Source organism: Ixodes scapularis, unplaced genomic scaffold (assembly GCF_016920785.2).
Source record: "Ixodes scapularis isolate PalLabHiFi unplaced genomic scaffold, ASM1692078v2 PGA_scaffold1__304_contigs__length_218370807, whole genome shotgun sequence".
Taxonomy (NCBI): Eukaryota; Metazoa; Arthropoda; class Arachnida; order Ixodida; family Ixodidae; genus Ixodes; species Ixodes scapularis.
In genome coordinates, this window is record NW_024609846.1 from 129,296,177 (window position 1) to 129,323,365 (window position 27,189).

At 46.4% G+C, this 27,189-nt stretch overlaps 1 protein-coding gene across 1 annotated transcript; it reads right to left on the reverse strand.

Annotated features, from left to right (window-relative positions):
* LOC115317533 lies at window positions 1-26,445 on the reverse strand. The gene is made up of 2 exons (XM_029977195.4): window positions 26,312-26,445; window positions 1-2,483 (listed from the first exon to the last, which is right to left on the reverse strand). The coding sequence occupies exons 1-2, from the start codon at window positions 26,344-26,346 to the stop codon at window positions 233-235; spliced, it is 2,286 nt and encodes a 761-aa protein (XP_029833055.3). The 5' UTR covers window positions 26,347-26,445; the 3' UTR covers window positions 1-232.
* Between the last annotated feature and the right edge of the window lie 744 nt (window positions 26,446-27,189).

Here is a 27,189-nt window from a genome sequence, read left to right on the forward strand (position 1 = left end):
TTCAAAAGCAGATAAAATTTAAATTTATTCAAGGATGAGAACATTCAGAACAAGATTCAGGTTAACTACCTGGTTAAAATTAAAATCGCAAGATACAAAACCTACTAAAACGAGAAAAAGCAATCTGACTCCAGCAGTGGTCAAATATCACAGTATCAATCAGATCAAACACAGTACAACTGAAGAAGAACTGGACCTATAGACTGCCTTAACAGACAGCCACATAAAGAAACTACATCAGATCAGCCTCGTTTCCCAGCTTCCTCTTCAGGACACGCTCTCCCGAAGGAGACACCATCTCCATGTCTCCAACTGGTGCATCCAGTATGTCGCTTACTTTCAGGTATGACTGGATCCGGAGCCAATTATCTAGACCAATCTGGTCCAGCTGAGTCTGACCATCGCTCTGCATGGCACAGACAACGTCCTCCGTGACGATGCCGGCAACAGCCATGAAGTTTACAGCAAGGTACCTCTTGGCTTCCGCTATTCTCTTCCTAGCCTCACACTCTGATTCGTGGGTCAGGTATCGCAGCTTTTCCACCAGCACATCACAGTGAGACAGCTGCTCAAATGCGATGGCAGAACTTTTCTGATGATTGCCCATCACAAACTCCACTGCACGCAGCTGAAATGAGGAGTTGAGCCGCATCCTGTCTTGTATCCTGAACATGGCGCGAGGAAACTCGTCAAGCATGGCGACATGCACACTAACCAAGGAGTGGTTGTTCACGAGACAATGTGGCAGCTCTGACATTATCAACTTGCATGTCGTGTAACCCTCTCCTAACAGGGTTAAAGCGTGCAGGGTCGTGTTGACATCGAGCATTGCTTTCAGCATGTCAAATTCAGGCAATCTGAGCCTCACGTCCTTCAGTTTCAACGATGTGATGCTCCTATTCTTGGACAGCCCTTCGAGAAGGCACCTTGTGGCTGCCGCTGTTGCACTTAAACGAAGATAGACTGATTTCAGAACCTTGGATGAAGAAAAAAGCCTTGCCAGGTGTACGGCTGGGCCTTTTTTCAGGCACTCATCCTTCCTGATGGCGATCTCAGTGAGCCAATGGCAAGAAGCCAGGTGCTCAAAGGCACTACAAAGGACTTGAGTGTTGTCACAACCACCTAAGTCCAACCAAAGAACCGACAGTTTCGTGCTCTCCTTCAGAATACCTTGAAGTGTCTCTGGATGTCCAAGGCTTACACGGAATGACACCCTGTCCACCGTTCTTGTACTCTCCAAAGCCTTATAGAAGTGCTTTGCCTTCTCACCCATACATTCCATGGTGAATGTTTTAAGAGTTCTATTGCTAGCTAAAGCTTCAAGAAACACAACTGTACCCTTAGAAGGCTCTGCCCCCTCAACTGCACCATGCCAACTCAGTGTTAGCTTTTCCATCGTCTTGTTTCGACGAACAGCGTCTGCAAATGGAATGATATCTCCAATTGGGGTACGCTTTAGCACAAGTTCCAGGATTCCAGTGTTATGCTCAATCATTTTGCTAAAAGGCAGCGGATCAAAAAAGCCTTCAATGTGCAGGCGATGCAGTGTGGTGTTCTCGCCCATAACCTCCACCAGACACTGAGAGTGAGGTACATTAAGGTTAAATGCATTCAGTGCCAGCTTGCAAAGCACCCTATTCACTCTCAGTGCTCCGAAAAAAGGCTCAGGGTTGACTTCATTGCCATACACAGACTCCATGGTCAATTCTTTTAAGCTGGTATTCTGCTCCAGGTACTCTCCAAATGCCCTACCATCTCCAGGCAGCAGGCAGTAGTTATCAACATGAAGTTGTGAAATTGTCCTGTTGCCTTTCAAACCAAGCAGCAATGACTCTGCCTCTGCACATGTCATCTTGACACAGCGAATCTCAAGCCGTGTCAGAGACTGCATCTCCCCAAGAGAAGGTGCATGAAGGACAAACGCATCTTTTGACGGCATCACAGCAACCAGCACCTCCAGTTTTCTCAGACTTGCAACTGCTGTCAGGAGATCTTTGCTGGCACAATCAGTCAGCTCAAATGATCCACGGAGCTCCAGTCTTTCTATGCCACAACTTGCACGAAGGGCGTCACAAAGGAGCTGGTGGCTTAGAGTGAAGAAACTCCGGTTGAGCCGGAGGGTTCTGATACAACGGTGCTGCGTAATGAGCCAGTGCAGGAGGAAGCAAGCATGGTCTTTGGAAATGTCGCAATGCTGTGGTTCCTCGGTGTCTAGAGGAAACACGCCAAGCTTTCCAGGCACCTTTTCTTTGACTTCCATGCAGAGGACGCAGAGGAACTCATTCCAGAGGGACAGTTGTCCAAGCATGTGGCAGCACCTGGCAGGACCATCGGTACATGGAAGATCAAGGTTGATTTTGGACTTGCTCCATCTGCTCTTCATGTTACGTAGGTCAGAGCAGAGCTTCTCGGGTGCTGGGAGACCAGGACATCGTCGTGCAAGGGAGGCAGCATATTCTTCAAGGCTGGGACCTTCGCTCGGCCTGTAGAAAGCAAAGGCAATTAATGAGACTCTTGTAAACGTGGGTCGGAAGCAGCCACCCCGTCATTGCAAAACTGAATGTCCTGCGAAGGAGTCGGTAAATAAAAACTGAAAATTATCTCACGGTATTTTCAAGCAGACAAACCTACAGTTGTGGACAAGCGAAACTACACTGTGCCACCGCGTTCGCCTCACTTGGTACCACGGTGCCACTTTGAGGATTGTGTTTACTCTCATGCTTCAACACTGCCTTTACACACTACTCTCAAAGTGAGGGAATCCATGTGTTCCTCCGTTCAATCCACAGCCCTACGCTGCATAGACAAGTTCTCTTCCTCCACAACATTGGGGGTCACTTGTTAGAAAGAACGCGGCGCAGTCTCAATCCGTGTCTCAGCTTAAATGCAGTTTCAGCTGAGACAGAGCGCGCCGTGCCGGTTGAGTCACTTGATCAAAGCGAAATCGGCAGAGTCCCATCCTAGTCCTAACTTGAGTTAGATACCTAGAATGGAGTAAGGGAGGCCTACAGGGCGAATCTGGGGGGAAACTCGAGAAATACCGGATGTAGAAGCGATGCATTGGGACCTCCTGTCCAATAAAAAAGCGGATGGAAGATGTTATGAGTGTGACCCTAAGCGTAGTTCAGAATGACTGGCATGATATAGGCCAGAACAGCCAGCATTTGAGCGTTTGAGATCGGAAAGAGGAGAAATGACTTCGCTGGTTCCATTCCTAACAGAGTACAAACAATTGTTTAATGTCAGGATTGCCATCGTGCTGACAAATGACAGAAATTACAATGTCCCGTGGTGCTATATGATGGCCATTCAATTGTAGCAATAGACAGAAAAAGCACTTTGCCAGGCAGCAAGCAAGCCAATAAGCTTGAGCAACGGTTCTCTTCAGTCTTTTATAACAGAGGATGGTATTTACAATGGGCTACATGTGACGGCAGACTCATAAGGTGTTATGTATGTAGTGAAAGAATATAACGACCTGCATATTTACAAGTGTTCAGAGCCTACCAGTGTGGTAACCCTTCCGAAATCATTTTATTATTATATCATATGCTGCCTTTGTTGTTGTCTTGCATGTGCATTGAAGAGTTAAACTTCATACAAAAACATTTTAATTGTTTTTTTTTTTTTGTAAAACTAGAATTTGACGTGGTTTGTTTTTAAGTTGTTTGCGATAATTAGCCAAATTTTTTTCCATACACAAACGAGGAAAAAGATTACTGTCTACCTTGGTTACTGCAGCACGTCAAAGATAAACAACAGCCAACTGAGACTGTCGTAGCATTGGTGGAAATGGAAGGAAAAACGGGAAACCAAACAGGGCTATTGCTTGTCTTGTATACTTCGTGTCCCTGTCTTTTTTGCATTATTTCATGTTTAACTAAGAGCATCCCTGTTGCATAGTGGCCATGCCAAACATTTTTGTTTGGTTTGAGACCGGCAGTGAGCCAGCTCTGGGGGGTGTCTCAGGATTCGAGACCAGGATTGAGAAACAAATCCCAGTTTCAGTCTTAGAATCAGTCTTACTTCTCATCAAGCAAGTGACTTGTTTCGCCAAGACTGCTGGTTGGCTGAGACTGTCTCAGCTCGGGTCCTCAATGGTCCCAGCAAACAGACCCAGGTAAGTTTTAAAAAGGATATTACAACGAAATTTTTGCACTCATCTCTTAACCTACTCATGTTTAAGGGAGCAGTATCACATCAGACACACCAATCTCCTGTTGAAAAAGACACAAAAAGGAATTTTAAAATGAATTATACGATGAGCAAAGAGCACCTAGTGGATGTTGCTAATGCTCTTTTCGCGATGCATGTCTAGGAACCTGGACAGGTAGTGACGATAAAGGCCCATTCACACGATGCGTTTTTCTCGCGCATCTAGTGTCGCGAAATGTAGTTTTGTGAAATGTTTGCGCCGTCTGAACAAGTCCGAAAAGGACGCGCGCATCTAAAAAAAGTTGCGCGCACACCTCGCTTCTAGAGCGAGCTTTTGCTGAAACTTTGCCGAATCCTGTCAATCACTCTGAGGGCGCCGCCAATGGCCGCTCAGAAACGCTCTCACGTGGCCTTTGAGGGGGGAGCGAGCTGTTTGAGAAGACCACTTCCCTGCCGGTGTTGTAGCGGAGCCAAATCCGAAGAAAACCGAAACCCCGAACAATGGATACTGCCGGCGCTTCCGCAAGCACGTCAAGCTCCACTGAAGGAAAAGGGAGTAGCATATCGGAAAAAAAATCCAGCGATGGACGAAGACAATTAGCGGGAGTTGGCGAGATTAGAATAGTGCTCATAGCGTTGTTGTCGCGACGATACCGCTAAATAAGAGACCATCGAGTAAACTGAAACCAACTTTGCTTTGTTTACAAGCGAACATGAAACCATGTGCGCTCTCAAAAACAGTTGGCACAGTAAACTCGGGGCAGACATGGGCGCCGAGAAGTAACCAGATTGGGCACTTAGCATTTCTATGAATACCATGTGCATTGATAGGAGCTTTGGCAATGAATTGGCTGTGCACGGGCTTGGCGCCGGCACATGTCCTGCACATACAGGTTGCCGCCTCAATCGGCTTAGCGCACACGCGAGATCGCTCCAAGTAGTGCAGTATGTGAGAAAAAAAATTAAAGTGACTTGACTGCGTAAAATGCGCAAAGCAGGTCCCCAGATAAATAGCGATCTGATTCGGAGCTCACTCAAAACGGTGCATCGGTGTACGTTGTTGTTGCACGTGAAGCGGTACGTGTGAACGAGCACATTTCGCAAAACTTAAGTGTCGCGAAACTGTTGCGCGCCTAAAAAGTGCATCGTGTAAACAGACCTTAAGGCAAGACACTGGTTCTAAAATCGACTTTTTTGTTTATTAATGGATTATAATGAAAATTAGTGTGTATATGTGTTTTGGCTTCCTCTTTTCAAATATACAATTAGTTCTGCAATATCTCAATTACTTTTTGAGTTACGAAGAAAATAATGAAGCCTAATTAGGTCATTTCTTACGACTCATTAAGGAACTTTCTAATACGAATTTTTTTGCATAAGTGATATGGATTTGTAGCTAAAGACCTGTCATGCAAGATGATGCTATTTATATTTTTGTAAAGATAGATCATTGTATAAAACTAGTCTAATTAGGTCAAGTACACTATTTACAAAGCTTAACGAGGTCACATTATCACTAATAATAAAATTTCGGGCCCATACTGTCATACAAAAATAGCATCACCCTGCAGTTCACTTCTTTCTGAATTCAACGGTATAAAGTTTATAGAAATCCTCGAAGAATAATCTCATGAAAACAACCGTAAGGCTAGGCATGTAGACAAAAAATGCGAAGCTGAGAAAATTGCAGTTGAAGTTTTGACACTCATTGCATAAAATTGAGTAAGATATCCCATGCAATAATGTTCAGCAATATGAAGCGTAGTTCTATCTGAACAAATTGAGATGAAAAATTCTGCAATCCGTTCACAAGAACCTTTAGAAATAATATAAAACTGAGAAATAATGTCTGCAATGTGAAATAACGTTATAAAAGAATGAGTAGACTATAAGGGACAACGGGAGGAAGCACCAAGGGTTGCACGTTCCGAAAGCAGATTTTGTTTGGCCCTGAAAAGGGCCTTTGTTCGTGTAGCACTTGAAAGGGGAGCCCCTCACAGCTGTCCAGGACTGTAGTCCCCAGCTGTTCCAGTTTGGTGTTGCCTGGAGAACCTCTGCTTTGCATTGCTGCTGCTCTGGTGGGCAGTGTTGGCCTTATGCGGATTGTCCTTCTCCATGCTTTGAGAGCTTTTATGTCCACTACAATGAACTGTGTCCCAGCGTCGCGCGTCTGGCCTCCTGTGGTGACGCCGAGAAGGTCGAATTTGCGCCGGGTCGCCGACTTTTCCGATAGCGCACGCTTGCATTCGTCCGATCGTGCGACTCGTTGCGCCTGCTCGGCCGTGGAGTAGTATGCGGTGTCGACACGAACCGCGCTCGCAAAGCTCGACAAACTGCCGCTGCTGCATGGAGTCGCGATGTCTCCGGCTGATGTTTCCGGAAGATCCAAGGCATCCGGCGGTGCCGATCGCGGTGGCGCACTTGCAGCAGACAGCTTCGGCTTCTTGTTCCACGGTCGCTTCCTCTTCCTTCCGAACGCTTGCCGCGTGCTCGATTTCAACCGAGCGTCGTCCGGCATCTCGAGAACTCGAAGCGAAACAAAACAGAACACGCGCGACTTCGTAGGAAAACGAACCAACAATATTCAACGCAAGCGCGCAAACGGGAACTAAAACGTGCGCTCGACCACGGAGGAAACAAAGCAGACAGGCCTAAGGAGACGGGCGGAGACGAGCCCAGGAGCAGACGACGCACCTCTCGCCAGCGCGGGAACGGAAAGGAGGAAAGGAGAAAAAGAGCGGAGGGGCGCGTTTAGGCCAATAGCAGGGGCGCTAGGCGCCGTGCGTGCTCTGACGTACGGGCACCTTGCTAGCAGGCCAATGAGAGATCGCAATTGGGGCTTTCGAAACCCGCGGAATGCGGACGTTCCCCGATGTTGTCGCGATAACGAATGGCATGGGGACGTGGGGAAAATAAGCGGCTTTCCAACAAGACCAAGATGGCCGCGATCCGACGAGCGATCGCGAAACGCGCGGGGCGCGAAGTTCCACTTGTTTTTATTGAACTCGCTGTGTTAGGGCTCTGCGGGGACATCGTAAATATCATTTTTTTTCATGTTTAGACATTGATTTCGACATTGAAACTTTGCAGGCAGGTACCTTAGACTACAATTAATCCAAATATGTGAATTTTGAAAAACGTGAAATTTCGCGTTTTTTGACCATTTTAAGACCCGCGTCTCCCCTTAAAGGGATGCTGAACTGAAATTTTGGTTGGAAATTCTTGGTCGCAATGGCATACATAGCATGTCCTTTACTTCTAAAAGACGTTTTTTCGAGCGAGAAGGTGTATAAAATTGAATAAACACGAAAAATACAATTTTACGCAACCCCTGGTGAGCGTCGTGAAAAGCTCGCTTCGTGACGTGCACATTCTCATTCGCCTCAAAAGACAGATGGAGCCAAGCCAAGCCAGGCGCTAAGCCGGGTGGCGTTTGTTATTGTTAGTACCAAGCGGGTTCTGCCCGCGTGGCACTAGTACCAGTCACTTTGAGAACAGCCGCCGAGCGAAGAATCAAGGCGAGCACCAACGAACGAGGAGACTGCGCGGAGGCACCAGGGGCGCTGGGGGCGCCGAGAATGCGCACGTCAGTTCCACTACGCCTGCTCTCAGAAGGACTCGCTTGCGCCGGCGGCTTCCGGCCGAGGATTCGCTCTTAATTCAAAGAAATACAATAATTCGGGCCCCATCCGTCTGATTGAATATCGGTTTTAGGTACAGTACCATCCCGTGAAGCCCGCTCGGGCAATAATTATGAGATTTCAAATATCGGTTCAGCATCTGTTCAGCAGCTGTGATACCCAACTGCTAACATTAACTCATCATCTTCACCTCACTCTAGACCGGGGTTCTACGACTGACTGCATATTCCTGGATTTCTCAAAAGCTTTTGACAAGGTTTCTCACCAGCTACTTCTTCATAAACTTAGTAACCTTAATATACATCCCAATGTCCTCACATGGATAAAATCATTCCTAACGAATCGCTTCCAATTTGTTCGAACTAATGACACTAATTCTTCGCCCTCACCTGTTAACTCCGGTGTCCCTCAGGTCGGACCACTCTTATTTCTTATTTATATCAATGACCTTCCTGTGCATGTTTCTTCCTCTATTAGTTTATTCGCTGACGATTGTGTAATTTATAAAGAGATAGTTAACGACTCTGACATTTTCGCCCTTCAGGTTGATATTAACATCTGCAAATGGTGCAAGGAATCGCTCATGGAGCTTAACATCACTAAATGTACATCTATGAGAGTATCTCGTCATAACAACACTTGTCCTTCCTACTCTGTTAACAATTCTACTTTAGTTTCTGTGTCCTCCTATAAATATCTCGGCATTCACATAACCAACGACCTCTCCTGGAATATCCACGTCCAATACGTCACTAACAACGCAAATAGGCTTTTGGGCTATCTCAAACGTAACTTTTCGCTTGCTCCTCTTTCCTTAAAACTTCTCCTCTATAAAACCCTAGTTCGTCCTAAACTGGAATATGCAGCTTCTATCTGGAGCCCCGGTATCACCCTTGCATCAGCTGTCGAATCTATTCAGAATCGTTCTGCCCGTTTCATACTCTCGAACGATCATCGTACAGCCAGTGTAACTTCCATGAAATCGTCCCTCTCCTTACCTGATCTCTCTCTCTCCGAAGAAAAATATCTCGTCTATGTTTATTTCACAAGATTTATTACTCTAACCCCGCTCTCCGTCAAGCATTGTTTTTAGAACCATCGTACATATCATCACGTGTAGACCATGACCTAAAGGTAGGGATTCCCCATTGTAGCACATCCACTTTTAATGCTTCTTTTCTACCCCAAACCTCCATTGATTGGAATCGCCTTCCTGCACATATAGTCTCAATAACTAACACTGTTTATTTTAAAAATGCTATCACCAACTTTTTAACAGATGATGCATAGCGCGTGTTTTTGCTGTGCATGCGTGCGTGCGTGCATGCGTGCGTGCATGCGTGCGTGCATGTGTCGAGTGTGAGTGTGTGCGTGCGTGTGTGCGTGCGTGTGTGTGTGTGTGTGTGTGTGTGTGTGTGTGTGTGTGTGTGTATTTTTGCCTCGTTCAACTATGTTATTTTTATCTGTCGACCGCCCACTCCCCTCTGTAATGCCTTCGGGCCCTGAGGGAATAATAAATGAAATGAAATGAAATCCCTTTAACTGTCTCGCCTCCGGCCACCACGAGAGAAGAGGGGAAGGACGAACTCCCCTCTCCGCGAGACTCAGTTTTGTGTGTCCCAGAGGTCGCAATTGTCCCTCTACAAGATTATACACGGCTTGCACCTACGTCACATGATGACAACAAATACCGGTAACAACCATGCTGGTGGTTGAGCCGGCAGCAACTCGCAGCGAGAGCCATGGTAAACTGCGCCGCACTCGGCAGTAGCAATTGCTATGCATCCCGTCGATCGTTTTGTCGCCATGCCCCGCGACAGAGCAGCTGTCAAGAAAGTATGAGTGGAAGGGAAGCAATGGTGCCACGCATTTCATGGCGGCGAGTGACGGCACTTTTCTACCGTTGTTTATGTCGTGCATGCCTTTGCATCTGCTTCCGTTTGTGACATAGATGCCCTTTGCCTTTTGTTTCATCATGATGTTTCCACGCTCCAAGAGAATTATCGGGGCTCTCTGCCGACTACGGGTGAGAGTGTCACGCTCCGATTCCGGCCAGACAGCGATCGGTGCAAGTGCGTGCACACGGGAGGCAGCGGCCCCTGTGTGCACGCTTGCCGAGAAGCTGCTGCCGGGGCATCGGCTTGTGCCATCTGCGACACGGTAACCTTTGCAGGGAGCGAAAGTATTCAGGCGGGCGGTTAAAAAACATCATAATCTAAACCCTGAAACAGTGAGAGTCGTCTTGTCGGTCATTTTGTTTCTTTTTGTCTCTGGTTCTAGAGTGTGACGGTGACATTGCATTGTTTCCTAGTGCTTCGCAAAATCGTAACAATTTTACTACAAGCGTTCATAGAGCCACTCGTCAAATTTGGTAGCGCACAATGAAGCTTTTTTGCCGAAACGACAGCTCTTCGTGTTAAAATTTCATTGCCGCGGCATACCGAAACCTTTTGCTTGTAGCGCAATCGCACCAACACCGAAAAATTCTGGACGTACTGGCTGAACATCGTCATCGTAAGGATCGGCACGTTTTTCCAAGTTAACATGTTAACTTTGTAGAAAATTTGGTGCATGCCAGCCAGGGATGGGCAAAATACATGCAAATATGTACGAAATACAAATACAAAATACTTCGTCAAAAATGTATTTAATTACAAATTTAATTACATTTCCAAAAAAGCATTTAAGTACAAGATACAAATACAACCAAATGTATTCGGTCTCCTCCGAATACCTTTCCAAATACATTCCTTAAAATTTGCGTCAGCGACTTCAGGGCACCTGCAATGGGTTTCTGGGTGTCTTATTTTAATTTTGCATCGCACACTCGAGTTAGTTGTGAGGCTCTAGTAGCGTAATAGAAATATAATCACAAAAAAATGTAATCAGCTTGGACGTAATAGGTGAACAAAGTACAGAGCTTCAAGCAGCTTTTTTTTGTCGATTACATTTTGGTATAGACCAACAAAGAACCGAGACGACCAGGGCGCGCAGCACTAGCTGGAGAATTTTTTATTGTTGCAACTCGCACCAGTTACGAAAATCTGGATGACCCGCGCATTTAGAATGTTCAATGCAAAAACATGGATGGAAATCAGGCTGGAAAGCATCACAAGTTGTCACAGGCACTTATTTAGCTAGTCTGCCTGTGAACGTTGATTTCGTCACTATTCTTGCCCTGGACTATAGTCGGTTACAAGTTAAGAAAGTAGTAGAAGCCCCTCCCCATAAGCGTGATGCGCCCGCTTCAACCGCCTCCGCAGTCGAGAAAATAGTTCGCTGAAAACGCCCCTTCTGCTTTAATGGATGGATATTGATTATAAACAGACCTTTTAGCGTGCGGCAGCTTGCGCCACCTAGCCGAGGCAAATTACTCGCTCCGGAAGGTTGACGTAAAAAGAAGGCTTCAGTGCAACAAAAATTGTAACTTTTATAAGTAATGCATATATGGTTGTTGGTTTTAGCTTGATAACCTTCCTACTCGAATTAAGTACATTCCGTGTATTTGCTGAGTTTGTTAAAAAAATACCTGCGTTTCGGGTTTTGAAAGTTCCTGCGATTCGCGTTTTGACAATGCCGAAGTCGTCTTTCCTTTTCCGTTATGAATCCCAACGTGGAGACAGCGGAATGCGATTCCTCTGATACTTCTTCGTCAAGAGAGTCTGGTACAGCCTCGCCGCCTACGCCAAGGCGCCTCTACAAAAGGCATAAGAGCGGCGATGTCCTCAACCGAGTTGCACGGCAGCTGATAATGAACGCGTACGTTCAGGTGCGACACAAACCGCCCGCCAAGCCCGGCCAGCCCGGCCTCACTCTGGAGGAGTCCTGCATCAAAGTCAGCAAACTGCTTGGCGTTGGTGTATGCACCGTCCTCGAGATTAGGAAGCAGGCGAAAGAAACCGAGGGACAAGTTGTGAGACCTTATCGGAAGCGCCCAGCAAGTGAAGGCAAGAGGCGGCGCAAAGTCAGGTACGGCGAGTTCACGTTGTGCGCGCTGAGATTGTGCGTCCACCATTTCTTTCGACGGAACGAGGTCCCCACGGTCAAGAAGATAACGGCCGAATTCTGCGCGAGCACTGAACTTCCCTCGTTGAAGGCTTGGACTTTGCGTCGCCTTCTCCACGACATCGGATTCGAGCATGACAAGAGGGAACGAAACTCCCGGTTGATTGAACGAGAGGACATAGTCGCCTGGCAGCAGAAGTACCTGCATGAGATCGCACGTCACCGACAAGATGGTCAGAAGATCTTCTACTTGGATGAGACGTGGGTGACGGCAGGGCACACTGTCTCAAGGGTGTGGGTAGACACGACAGTGGCCTCGTCTCACGAAGCCTTCATGCGTGGTCTCTCGACTGGCCTCAAGCAGCCATCGGAAAAGGGCCAGCGTCTTATTGTCACCCACATCAGCAGCGATGAAGGCTTCGTCGACGGCTGCCTGGACGTGTTTCCGTGGACAAAAGACCGGTGATTACCACGAGAAAATGGATGGCGCCCGCTTCGAGAAGTGGTTCGACGGTGTCCTCGACAAACTGCCGACACGTTATCGTCATGGACAACGCTTCTTACCATTCACGGCGGTTGGAACAAGGAGGTTAGAAGTACTAGGAGGGGGCACGTTGCAATATTGGTGAAGCCTAGTCATAAAAAGTTCAAACGATTTTGTGCCCAGCGTGACCGCAGATCTCTCTGGCGATTGGTGCGCGTGACATGTCACGTGTGAGATGGATGGTTGATTGTAGAAGGACTCCTTGCAGGCTTGCGCGCGCTCCGTCCGGTAGGTTTTATCAGGTCGAAGTCTAGACTGTGGTGTATTCTAGTACCCCACAGCAAGACGAAGTCTAGCTACGGTCACATGATGTGGTCACGTTGACATGGTAAGTGAGGAGAGTAAGGAGGAAAATGAGAAAGAGGCGAGGCGTCAAGGGAGCTTGGCTTGTGGAGGCTACGCGGCCGACGTCATGCCCTCTCCTACCCTTCTATTCTCCATGGGTTGGAAGCAGTGCCGACAACGAGTTCCCGGAAGGACGACATCCGACAGTGGCTGACGTCTAAGAAAATTTTATGGGACCCCAAGATGGTGAAGAAGCAGCTGCTCGACATTGTGGCCTTGGTGAAGCCACAGCACCTAAAGTATCGTGTGGACACTGCTGCCGAGACAGCTGGCTGCACTGTGGTCAGGCTCCCACCGTATCACTGCGAGTTCAACCCCATTGAACTGATATGGGCGCAGATTAAGAACGGCGTTGCTGCCCGAAACACGACGTTCAAGATTGTCGACTTGGGGAGACTCCTCAACAAAGAAGTTGACAAGGTCACCACTGAAAACTGGATTAATGCTGTCAGGCACGTTATTGACATTGAAGCAACGTTCCGACGAGGCGGTGCCACAAGTGCCCACATCCAGCCCATCGTCATTTAGCTGGATGGAGAGGACACCCCATCTGAGAGTGACCTGTCTGGTGTCAAGCCCCTTGACGAAGCTTAAGGCCACCATTATGGAAAAAGCGTGGAACATCTCGGAACAGAAAACGGTCCTTTTAAGGACCACTCATTTGCTTTAAGATCGGATTGTTCTTCTTGACCACCACTAACCTCCAATTTCTCATGTTGTCATGTTTCTCTGCTCGTTGCCGTATAACATTTAGATATGCAGCCACCAGACAAACTTTATTTTTGTTGCGATAATGTCTAAGCTGGTGATTCATTGCACTGTGCCATGAATCACCAGTATAGATTTCAACTTCACGAAAACAAAAGTTTGCAGCCCATCTACGGCAAAGACATCAGATGCCATATTGACCCTTCCCGCTGTCTAAACATCTTTGCTACGCAGCAAATGGAATTTTGATTGCAAATAAGCTCTTTTTTGTCTAAGAAAAATGACACAACATATCACTGCCAGTGCTCTGCTTTAAAGCATAAATGGGACGTCTGTGGCCATTTACATTACTGAGGCTTCTGGGAATAACAAAGCCGTGTGTTAGCACAGCGGACAGCGAAATCGCAGTACCAGTACTCTGCTTCGAAGTCTAAAGGGAACGCCTATGGTTATCACATGACCGAGGCCCCTCTGAAAACAACAATGTGTGTCAGCACTGTGGGCAGCTAACTCTTAATGCCAATGACCTGTTTCGAAGCATAAACTGAACGTCAGTGGCCATTCACATGACCGAGGCCACTCTGAGAATAACAATAACGTGCATCAGCGCTGCGGGCAGCTAACTCTAACTGCCAATGACCTGTTTCGAAGCATAAACTGGACGTCAGTGGCCATCCACACGACCGAGGCCACTCTGAGAATAACAATAACGTGCATCAGCGCTGCGGGCAGCTAACTCTAACTGCCAATGACCTGTTTCGAAGCATAAACTGGACGTCGGTGGCGATTCACACGACCGAGGCCACTCTGAGAATAACAATAACAAGCATCAGCGCTGCGGGCAGCTAACTTCAACTGCCAATGACCTGTTTCGAAGCATAAACTGGACGTCGGTGGCCATTCACACGACTGAGGCCACTCTGAGAATAACAATAACGTGCATCAGCGCTGCGGGCAGCTAAGTCTAACTGCCAATGACCTGTTTCGAAGCATTAACTGGACGTCGGTGGCCATTCTCACAACCGAGGCCACTCTGAGAATAACAATAACGTCTGTCAGCACTGTGTGCAGCTAACTCTAACTGCTAATGATCTCGTTTCGAAACATAAACAGGACGTCTGTGGCCATTCACACGACTGAGGCCACCCTGGGAATAACAATACCTTGTGTTAGCACAGTGGAGAGCAAAATGCCAGTGCTAGTGCTCCGTTTCGAAGCATAATAGACGAGTCGAAAGTTCCCTTGAAGTCGACGGCCATTACGACTCTTGGGTTGCACTTTGGCGAGTTGGCCAACACCTCGTGGTGGATGAGGAGCAAGCTGCCCTGTGCGCCGAAGTGTGGTCTGAAGTAGTGCGGCATAGATTTCCTGAATTTAAGAGGCGCCATTGTACTCGCTTGAAATATATCGTAAAAACAGCACTAATTGCTTGACGTGAGAAAACGTCGGCTACAACCAGAGGTCGGCATTTTAGGTCGCCCTCACTCACCCTCACCCTCACAGCCACACTCACCTAAGCCCCTCACTCACCCTCACCCTCACAGCTACACTCACGTTCAGCCCCTCACTCACCCTCACCCTCACAGTCACCTCATGGCCCTCACGCACTCACCGCCCTCACGCCCCTCCCGGCCCTCACGCCCCTCACTCACTCATGGCCCTCACGCCACTCACCGCCCTCACGCCACTCACCACCCTCACGGCCCTCACGCACTCATAGCCCTCACCGTCCTCACGGTCCTCACCGCCCTCACGTACTCACCGCCCTCACGCCACTCACCGCCCTCACCGCCCTCACTGCCCTCACCGACCTCACGCCACTCACCGCTCTCACGCCACTCACCGCCCTCACGCCACTCACCGCCCTCACGCCACTCACGCCACTCACCGCCCTCACGCCACTCACGTACTCATGGCCCTCACGCCACTCAGGCCAGCTTCAGATGGAGCAATTTCGGCCAGAAACTTTACGTCGCAACACCAGCAACAGGCGCCGCCCGCAATCACACACAGCAACCAATTGCTGCAATTTGCCATCGTCATCATAAAATTTGATTTTAGAGCGCAGCTCTTAGGGGCCCGTTCCCGGCTTGAGCGGCGTCGCCGTCGGCGTAACCGCAACCCTCGTAACCCTCGTGAGGGTTACGAGGGTTAATCTCATGAGGATTACCCTCACGAGGATCACGAGGGCCACGAGGGTTACTTACCCTCGTAACCCTCACGAGGGTTACGAGCGTTAGTTACCCTCAAAAGGGTTACCTTCACGAGGGTTACCCTCACGAGGGTTACTTACCCTTGTAACCCTCACGAGGGTTACGAGGGTTAGTAACCCTCGTGAGGGTAACCCTCGTGAAGGTAACCCTTTTGAGGGTTACGAGGGTTAGTAACCCTCGTGAGGGTAACCTTCACGAGGGCTACCCTCACGAGGGTCACGAGGGTTATGAGAGTTACCCTCACGAGGGTTACTTACCCTCGTAACCCTCACGAGGGTTAGTAACCCTCGTGAGGGTAACTTTCACGAGGGTTACCCTCACGAGGGTCACGAGGGTTATGAGAGTTACCCTTACGAGGGTCACGAGAGTTACCCTCACGAGGGTCACGAGAGTTACCCTCACGAGGGTCACGAGAGTTGCCCTCACAAGGGTTACTAGGGTTACCCTCACGAGGGTCACGATGGTTACCCAGGTCAAGTGACCCCCCCTGGGGTCACGTGACCTGGGGATACCCCCGAGGTCACGTGATCCCCCGTTGACGTCATAGCCACTGATGACGTCATCAGTGACGTCACTGATGATGTCACCGGCATCCGCATCGTCATCGTCATCATCACTGATGACGTCATTAGTGACGTCACTGATGACGTCACCGGCATCCGCATCGTCATCATCATCACTGATGGCGTCATCAGTGACGCTACTGATGACGTCATCGGTATCGTCACGTGGCCCCAGGTCACGTGACCCCCGCGACGTCACGTGACGCCCCAAGGTCACGTGACCCCCCGCCCCCGAGGTCACTTGACCCACCCCCCAGTACCCTTCCCTCCTCCTCCTCAAGAGCTGCGCTCTAATTCGGCGTTACAGGGAGTTGTAAACGGCTTTCATTTTTTTCTTGCACTATTTAGACACAATTACGCGTTATAAACATGTTTTTATGCATTTAAATCCCGTTAAGAATACTAATGCACCTTTCTGAAACAGTTTATTTCCATAAAACAATGGATTTTAAACAAGAACCAAGTCTTTCGGTGTCATCATCACCGGCACGAGGTATCACGTGAAAATTTTGCTTCCCTGATTAGATGCAGCCGCTTCAAACGTATTCGAATTGCTCCGAGTTGCTTGCTTATTTCGAGCCGGACCCGATCTCAGCAATTCGTGTCAATCTAGGGAAAGCTAGAGAACAACCCGCCATTAACACCAAAATTGCTGAGGAAGATGCTCGATCTGAAGGGGGCCTCACGCACTCACCGCCCTCACGGCCCTCACACCACCTCATGCACTCACCGCCCTCACGGCCCTCACGCCTCTCATGCCACTCACGCCACTCATGGCCCTCACACCCCTCACGCACTCACCGCCCTCACACCACTAACGCACTCATGGCCCTCACGCCACTCACCGCCCTCACGCCCCTCACGCACTCATGGCCCTCATACCCCTTGCCGCCCTCACCGCCCTCACGGCCCTCAGGGCCCTCACGGCCCTCACTCACCCTCACACTCATAAATTTTCCTGGTTCAGAAACTCACTCACCCTCACCCCACCTGTGGAGATGAGGGTGAGTGAGGGTGAGTGAGGGCCCTCATGAGTGAGGTTTGCCGAGGTATGGCTACAACATTGATGAAGGATTGGTGAGAGGACGGAGATCTGGGGAATGCCAATGCCGGTAACTGGGCCTAGCTCAAGCTTGATATTGTCCGTCTTGCAGAAACGCTGTGATGAAGTGAAGCGGTCTTCCATAGAGACCTCAGTTTTGAGCCTCCCGGACTAGTGCAATGTACAGGATTAAATCCAACGCTTTCAAAGCCGATAAGAACCACAATGCACAGATTGCAGCCAGACTTGTTGCCAAGGGCAGAGTTGTGAAGTACCGAAAGGTTGTTTTCGAGCGCTTGGGTGGCTTCTAAAGCTGCTTTAGAATGAATGGAGGTATTTCTGGGTTTTGTGATGCTATAGGCTGTAACAGGCGTAATCGCATTTTCCACTGGTGCCCCTGTAGTGCCCCCATCAGCTGGCCCAGAGGTCAACTATATAGTGCAAGTCACGATTTGGGGTCCTTTCTCGCACCCGGATCAAGTGGGTCGCCTCCTGGAAGGCCGGGGATGTACTGTTGGAGCGAAATTGTAGGATTAGTCTAATGGGCTGCTAAGAAGTTATCCCATACGACGAATCATGCAGAGCCCTTTGAAGGCTGAGGTCTAAGGCTTGCAACGAGGTCAGATAGGTAGGTGGTCGCTTCCCACTGTCGGTGTGAACTCGCCATACCCCTCGGCTTGGGGAGCCCCACGTTAACCCTCGACTCTCAGGCCCGAGCCCGCTGTACTCGTCATACTTTTGCACCAATAACGCCGATAATGAGTCCATCTTGTCCAGTCCAGAACCATTTCAAATTTGCCTCATGGCCCCTTATCCAATTCCAGGTAGTGAACTTTAAAAGCAGAGGGGCATGAAATTCATTTTCTTCTTTTGTTTAGAGTGCATTTGTTCTGGCAATGGGTATCTAAAAATGATGCCTCCGATAGTGTTTAAGTAACACGGCTCGGGAACAGGCTTTTTGTGCGGTGCCACTCATTTAATCAAATGACATTTTTCCGACAGTTTGTTTCAACGCTGCGACGTTTTATCAACAGATTGTTTCATCGACACTCGCTCATCGACATATCTTGCTATGTTTCGTCGACAAGATCTTTGTTTGGTTAGGGGTGCGCTGCTTTGTTGGTGAGCAAGGGTACGGGTACATGCACGGGGGCAGGACCACCCTTACACGCTGCTGCGAAGCGGCATGTACGGGTGGGCTGGGTCGGTCCACATTTTCGTAATGAACTGCTGGAGACTGTCGCCGCAAAGCGTCGTGAACTGGGTGGGTCGGATAGCTTAATACGTGCTTCAGTGATAAACGCACAACAAAATGTTCCCACAGCGTGATATTTGTGTGTCGATGAAACTTCACAGCACAGTGTGGCAGTATCAATGAAACGAGAGTCGTAAAAAGTTGATGAAACGTGTCGGAACAACAGGGACCCTTCTTTCCAATGGTTCCATGGAGGCTCTGACAATGAGGACTGCAATTCGACAAAAAACCCCGAGACTGGGACAAAAAGGGGACGGACAAACACAAAGTCTCAAACACAGCTGAATTTTATTTGACAACGAAGGGTGCTTATATAGGCATCAAATCCTACACAAATCAAAAGAGACGAAGGAAAGAGAGGGAGAAACCTACACAAAACAAAAGAGACGAAAGAAAAAAGAGGGAAAATTGGGAAAACCCGTGCCACAAGCAGTACAACAAAAAATAGTTTTTTGTTGTACTGCTTGTGGCACGGGTTTTCCCAATTCTCCCTCTTTTTTCTTTCGTCTCTTTTGTTTTGTGTAGGTTTCTCTCTCTCTTTTGGTTTGTGTAGGATTTGACGCCTATATAAGCACCCTTTGTTGTCAAATAAAATTCAGCTGTGTTTGAGACTCTGTTTGTCCGTCCCTTTTTGTCCCAGTCTCGGGGTTTTTGTCGAAATGTTTAACCACCACCAGCTCGTTTGCGCCCTTACCTTTTGTTCATTAGGGACTAGGGATGCCGCGAACTTTTTTCGAATCGAAGTTTCGATGATCGAATCAAGCGGTTCGAAAGATTTCGATTTTTCGAATTGTCTATATCATAAAATTCGACGGAGGTAAAATTTTCGAACTTGTTAAGCTAAGAAGTACGACGCTTTTCGAACCGTCGAACTTATTACGCTAAAAAATTCGATCTTTTTCGAACTTATTGCGCTGCAAGGTTCGATGCTTGTCGAACTTTCGAACTTGACTGACCAAAACATTCGATGAATTTCGAACTTTCGAACTTATTTATCAAGAGAATTCGAAAAGTTTCGAACTTTCGAATTCTGAAAAGTCAGAAGTTCGTCGAACTTCGAACTTTTAGGGTAAAAGTTCGACGTTCGTCGAACTTCGAAAGACCAGCGGACGGTTTTATTTGATTTCAAGTAGTAGGGTACATTCGTAATTTTTTTTTTTTTCTCGAACTTTTACACGCAATGCTGCGTTCCTTACGAAAGACAATGTCGTTTATTTCAATGTTCTGGCATGCTTAGGTTTAAAGAAATAAATCCCCAAAGGGGCGAGGAAGGACGACGGGTTTTTGACGATTAAGGCCCGTTCACACTCTTGCGACCTCTTAAACCTAGGTTCCTTACAACTTCTTAAACCAGAAAACACAATGGCGCCATCTATTGGGAAGCAGTGTAAACTCGGCGGTCCGGCATATTTTTTTTTTATTTCTCGCGCATTATTCTTTCTTTCTTGGCTCGAAAAACTTCTGTCAATGTTATAAACGAGCCTTTCTATGGGTATTACGCACATTTGACCTCGGAAATCCCGCAAAACCTTCGCTCTTGTGAAATGCAGTTCCAGGGTCACCGCATAGATGGCGCCACAATGCCAGTTTGTTCCCTCATTTTAAAAACATTTAACAAGTTTTAAGAGAACTCGTCTCCCTCAGTCGTACTCGGTCGCACTCAGTCGCAAGAGTGTGAACGGGCCTTTATCGTTTGTGCCAGATTTGAAGCACGCTGCAGCCGGAGCTATTTATGGTAGATATGTTATACTTTTTTTAAGAATGATCTATGTATAGCCTAGGTAAGTGCCGTCTTAAGATGTGATTAGTATTGTTATTCAACGTGAGTTTCGAAGAAATGTCCAAACATGTATCTGCATGCAATTATGACCTAAACTTTATATTTATTTTCGTCTAAGTTGTTTGAGGTATCGCATTTAAATTAACACCACAGACAGTACATATCATTGCCATCTGCAGAATACAAAATAATATATTTATTGTTTTTTCACGTTAAGGAATAAATTAACTCATGGGAGAAGATTTCTAATAGTGTTCAAGTTCAGCACGTCATTAAAAGAAAACTTTTTTTTTTTTTTTCGCTTCACGTTCCTGGGACGTGTTTCTTTTAGCCTGTACACATTTTGGTAAAAGAAACTTGTTTCGAAGTTCTGAACCTCTGAATATGCAACAATATAACACTTCCGACGAATTCTTGATAGTTCTTTTTTTTTTTTTCTCCTGTTTTTTATTCTTGCATTTATTCTTTTTTTTTTTTTTTTTGTAACTATTGGCACAGGTGTTTAGGTCGATAAGACAGCTTTGAACTTCCGAACCACTAAGCATGTGACGAGCAGTGCCTTCTGACAACGAGTTTCTAACAATGACCATCTACGCAACCTTTTATGCAGTGAAGAGCGACAGTAGCTATACATATGCATAAATAATTTCAGCTTAAAATAAGCTCGACCACGCCCTCTTTCCCCGTATTGTTTTCTTTAACAGTCCGAAATACCTGCAAGGGGATGTAGGAGGCTAAAGCCTTCCCCCCCCCCCCCCCCCACCTCCCGCTACCCTCTTTCCCCCCGTTTTTCCTCTTCCGACGCCACTTGTATGGTAGAACGCTCCTCGACCTCGAGTTGTGTCGGCTTTTGTGCTTTTTGCGAGGCGATTCCTCCGTCCCAGCAAATAAACCTCCATGACAATTATAAACTTCACCGGATCGGATTACTACCAGCGTGCAAGGGGTGGCAAGCAGGGTTGTAAAGTACCTAGGTACAAGTAACTGTAAATCGGTATCTAGGTACTTTTGTTGCACCTGAGGTACGAACCTAGGTACTTTTATTTCTCGGTATCTGTATCTGTGCCTTAGGTACATTTTCCAGTAACTTGTAACTAAGTGAAGTTACTTTTTACAGGTACTTTTTTATTCACTTCAAAATGGTAGAAACTATAAATCTTGAAGTATCAACACACTATCATGTGACGTGATAAACGTTGAGTTGGGTACGACCTGGGAGGCACTGACTTGATCGAACAACGTTTTAGCAATTGAAGCTCCGTCCATGATTTTTCATCGAACGACACTTTAGCGAATGGTGGTGTTCATTTGAGCGAATAGTGGATTAGCGATGCCGTTCAAGCGACACCAATATATCGAATTGCTTCGGAACAACGTTTAAGGAAAATAGCGACCAGCTTCCTTCATCTCAAATTGAAATTGACTTTATTGCGTGTATGAAGCTCCTCTGACAGCTATACAATAGAACAGATAACTTGAAAGATGTGCACAATTTCTGTTGCCTGTATCTTGTCTTGGTGGTGGCTCTCTTTTGCCATAAATACAATATAAGATATAATTGAAAATGAATTATAATCATAACCATAAAGAAATGTAACATCGCAGATATAATACAGTTTCCACTGAATACATCGGACTCAAATTTGGCGGCTATCAAAACTGAAAAAGTTCCGAAAGAAAAAAAAAAAAAAAGCTTATTTTTCTTCAAACTAGCGAAAGAAGAAAAAAAACGAGGAAGCTTGAAGCCTTTCGCTTGATGTCGCAAAGGTTAGGTGCATATGCTCTCGACTCATGCGTTTCTTCATGCGGCCGACGTATTCTGGCTGGGCCCTTCGACGTCAGCACCGGCTCATGTGAATACCCTTTTCCTTATTTCTAGCATTGACACCAATAAAGCACTTTTATGGAACTCGTTTTTGTGTTTATCCTTAGTATAAAAAGCTTTACTTCCAATATATATTTACGAATTCGGGGAAAATAAAGTATATTTAAAGTAACTGTACCTTTACCTAGATACCTTTTTAAGCCAGTACCTAGGTACGTACCTAAGTACCTTTTTGTATGAGTAGCTGTAACTGTATCTTAGGTACATTTTTGAAGTAACTTTTACAACCCTGGTGGCGAGGTAGTTTGCCAGGTCGCTTCAAAGTTTTTCTGAGCCTCAATCTCCTGCTCGCCCCTGGCCGTTTCGAACTGGATGAGTCTCGTAAAACAGTGTGTTCGTGTGATCACTACTGCATGATGCAGGTTAAAGACCCCCCCCCACCCGGGGCTGGCGGTCACAATTCTGCACTGGCAAATATTCTAGCACGTCCGGGACACTCGTCGTCTCATTTAATTGCCTGACCAACTTCGTAGAATCTAGATATCACACCTTAACTTTTCTAAACTTGATTTTGAACAAGTGAGTTGTGAAAACGTTATTTGAAACTGAAACTGTGGAAAAACTTGAAAATCGGACTTCGAACTTTCAAAACTTGGATTATAAAAAAATTCAAAATCTTCAAATTTTTTTTTTCTTTTTTTGAATTTGGCGTTAGAAGAGAATTGAAACCTTTGAAGTTTTCGAACTTTATGCAGAAAGAAATTCGAAATCTTCGAATTGTTCAAACTTCATGTCTATAAAAATTCGAAGCGTTCGAAGTTTTCGAATTTTTTTTACAAAGAATTTCGAAATCTTCGAATTTATCGAACCTGAAGTAAAAAAATATTCGAAATATTCGAATTCGAAATTTTAGAAACCGTGAAAGCTTCGAAGTTTTCGAATTCGAAACTCCACTGTGGTCAAAAGTTATGAAATTTTCGAAATCGAACCTCGGTCGGTACGAAAATATCGAAATTTTTCGAAATCGAACCTCAGTTCGCTTCGCAAATATCGAAACCTTTCGAAATCGAACCTAGGGTAGTTCGCGACATCCCTAATTAGGACTGCAAGGTTGCCTCCAAGAAGCTCAATGTTTTTTACACGAGTCTGTCTTTGCCAAGGTAGACCAGAAAGACGATGGCAGATTCTGAAGAGCTCGATCGCAGCTACGGCTTGGTATAATCCAGAGATAAACATACATCAGAAATGTAATTAGGCGGTTTGAGCTGTTGCTTGATTCAAACATTGTTGATTTTATTGTTATAAAGACAAATCATTCTGCCATTTGCATTCGGACCAAGATCAGGACATCATGAGTATTCGGTATGTTTTCAATTCTTGATTTAAACAAATATTTCGCATATAAGAAAGCCACAATTCATGAAGCGGGAAGCTGCCCTTACAATCAATTTTTATTGACATACTTTTCATCTTTTACAAATTATTAAACCAATGCTGCGATCCAATATTGTGGACACATTTTCCTTCTAAAGTAAATTGGAAAAATTGATGCGTGTTTACTGGTAATACCTAAGGCCTCGACGCGACGCGAGTGGAGGTACACGCGTCACGTACCCGGGTTTCGAAGCATAAACATACGACTGACAGCGCCTCGAGAGCAAGCAGAATGTTTGGAAGCATTTGAGAGAACCGAATCTGCTTCCCTCAAATTCTCTGGTATTTCTTCCAAAAGAAGACATCAGCTTCTTAACGTCCAAAACAATATCAAAAAAATGTTTGTAACATACGCATCACTGGCTTTATCATTTGTGTGCCACCAGTATGTAACAGCTCATTATTGCGAACGAGGGTGCACCCGCGGGTACTATCGCAATCATAGATTACCGTGCAGCTCATTGCGACGCGGAAACTTGACAAGGACGCCACGTTTCACAGATGAATGCATACTGCTTCGAAGGCGTCATTTCAGTAGACAGACTATTTATTAACGTCAGCAAAGATACGGTCGAAATTGGGTAAAGACACTTACTGTGTTCGCGGTTCACTTATGCCCCTCCCGTACAGCCCACTACACTTATAAAGAAGAGTTTGGTGACCGCTGCATTTTAATGTCGCTCCACGGAAACCACTGCGAAGAAAAGCCGATGCCTTCACGATGTTGAGGCGCAACCTGAGGCAGAGGAGCAGACGGCTTTCGATGTATGTACAACGCTAGGCCTTACTCCCGCATCGAAATTTTGTATTTACTGTTCTATTTGTTTTTGTTCTATTGCCACCCCCTTGTATAATGCCCCATGGGCCCTCAAGGAAAATAAATGATGATGATGATGATGGCAATGCTATCGCTCGATTCTCACGCTGTCGCGCAGAACCTATTGCGAATAAAAGTGGACGCGGTTACGACTTAGCAACGTATGCTCGGGTAAGTGAAAAACCACATTAAAAAACAGAATAATTGCTGCAAGATACTCAAGTCATAAAAAATCTGCCCGGCAGCCATGTTGAAAATATTCATTTGCCAGAACAAGATTGATTCGGGCAGGTCGTGACGTCACGGAAACAACGGGACGCGATTGGTGGCGGAGGAATACAAGATTCCCTTTGAGGGGCATTTGCCGCTACCTTCTTGACTTGTAACCGACTATAGCACCGCAATCACAGTCACTAAACGTTTGTGCTTGATTGAGAGTCACTGCATTCGGTGCAGAACATAGTTTTCTTCCTGCTCTGGACAGTGACAATAAATTTGAGGGATGTATTTTTGCCCACAAAATTGTATTTAATTACAATTGTATCTGAAATACCCACGTTTTAGTATTTAAATCCACACGTCAAATACATTACCCAATTTGTAATACAAATGCAAAATACACAAAGTATTTGAAATACGTGTTTCAAATACTTGTATTTAAAATACTGCCCATCTCTGATGCCAGCGCATGTCCGGGCAGTTAGCGGCATCCTACACCTTAGTAAGGACCGCTTCAGACGGGGAAACTTTTTAGGACGCTTTAGACGAGGCAACTTTTCCAGCAATTTTGAGGTTGCTGGCGGGTTGTTTCCTAGCTTTCCCTAGATCGACACGAATTGCTGAGATCGGGTCCGGCTCGAAACGGATGAGCAACTCAAACAACTCGAAGACGTTTAAAACAGCAGCAGCCAATCAGGGACGAAATATTTTCACGTGATGCCCCTGTAGTGGTGATGATGACAGCTAAAGACTTGGTTCTGGTTTGAAAAGGATCGTTTTTAGAAATAAACCGTTTCAGAAAAATTAGTTAGTATTTTCAATTCCATTAAAAAATGTACAAACATGTTTTTAGCGCATAGTTGTGCATCTAAATAGTGCAAGAAAAATCAAATTTTTGATGATGATGGCAAATCATACCAACTCGGTTGCTGAGTGTGAATGCGGGCGGCCCATGTTGCTGGTGTTGCGACGTCAATTTGCTGGGTGAAATTGCCTTGTCGGAAGCGGGCCTTAGCAATTTTGGGATTGCTGGCAGGTTGTTTCCCAGCTTTCCCTAGATCGACAGAATTGCTCAGATCGGGTCTAGTTTGAAACAAGCGAGCAACTAGGAGCAATTCGAAGGTGTTTGAAGGGGCAGCAGCCAACCAGGGACGCAATATTTTCATGCAATCCCCCTTGGTTCCGGTAGACTTGGTTCTGGTTTGAAATTTATCGTTTTTTTGGAAATAAACCGTTTCTGAACGATGAGTTAGCATTCTCAACGCCATTTAAAGGTACAAAAACACATTAATAGTGCAGAACTGTGTGTCTAAATAGTGCAAGAAAAATAAAATGTAATGATGATGATTGAAAATTGCAGCAATTGGTTTCTGCGTGTGAACGCGGGCGAGCCGTGTTGCGACGTCAAGTTGCTGGGAGAAACTGCCCCGTCTGAAGCGGGCCGAAGCGCGTCCGCACGGTGTGAAGTCAACCACCAGCATGGCGCGGGGCCCTCGGCCTTCCCTAGCGTGACGTCACGTGCAAGTGCCTCCCACGTGCAAGGCATGTATAAAATAACCCGTAACTCAGAATTCGTACAAAAGCGGCTCTGGGGTTAGTTGCGGTGGCCCGATCACTGGCGTGATTCGGCCGCTTCGGTTGATCCATTTCACTTGATCCTGGGTTAAGCCTTTCCTCGAGCTTTTTCGAAATCAGCTTTAGAGAACATCAGCTGGTTACAACTGATTAAAACGGAAATACGTATCACAGCGCTGGCTAAACTCACGTGCTCCCGGACCCAGTTGTTCCGCACTTGGACATCCTTTACCAATATCACATTAAAAGGAAATCAAGAAAGACCGAACCGCGCGGCACCCAAGCTAACAAAGAAACGAAACACGCAAAAACAAACTCCAAAAGAAAAGCAATGGGCAATGCTTATGGCGACTCCAGTTCCCAGTTCAACAGAGCTTTCGTCTTGGTCTTGCTGAACTAATGAAAATTGATATTCCACTTTTCTTTGCAAATATAGCTCAATATTTAGTTCCACTATGTAGCTGAAGCTTACACTGAACAAAATTGAGCGTAAATGTGGCAAAGCACTATGGCCTTAGCAGCCGCTCAAAACGCTCAAAACAAATCAAATGTGCCAGAGATCAGTGGATCAGTCGCCGGCCACTTCCGGCCGCCATGGCAGGGAGCCGAGAACGTTTCTGGTTCGGGTTTGTTGCGGAGCGTGTGTTCCGCAAATAAATAGGTCGTCTTTTATGTTTGCTGTGTCCAATGATTCCTTGAGTGCTGCAATGTGTTATGACAGATCTTCAAGAAATAAAATATGCTGCGAGCAGAAATGCGGGACACGCAAAAGGGGGGAGGGGGGTTATGGTACAAGAAATTTATTAACACACGCACCACGAACGCACGAACCCAGGCTCTGTTTGTCGAAACCATTGAGCCGAAGCAATGAAACGGCGTTTCATCGAATCGCTGACGGCCATTTCATCAAATGTCTTTTATATAAAAAGTGTGAAAGATGGCACGGATCGAGTGCATTTTCGTGTCATCTCATTTCATCGTCAGGTTTTTTAATGTCCAAACTTGTAGCCGTCACAATTTATTTTTATGCAAGTAACCCATGAGGATATTTGTACCGATTTTTATGTT

Coding starts and splice junctions, on each gene's coding strand:
- LOC115317533 (XM_029977195.4), bottom strand. CDS start 26,346: ATGTCCAAGTGCGGAACAACTGGGTCCGGGAGCAC. Junction 2,484..26,311: donor ACAACTGGGTCCGGGAGCAC/GTGAGTTTAGCC, acceptor TGCTTTCTACAG/GCCGAGCGAAGGTCCCAGCC.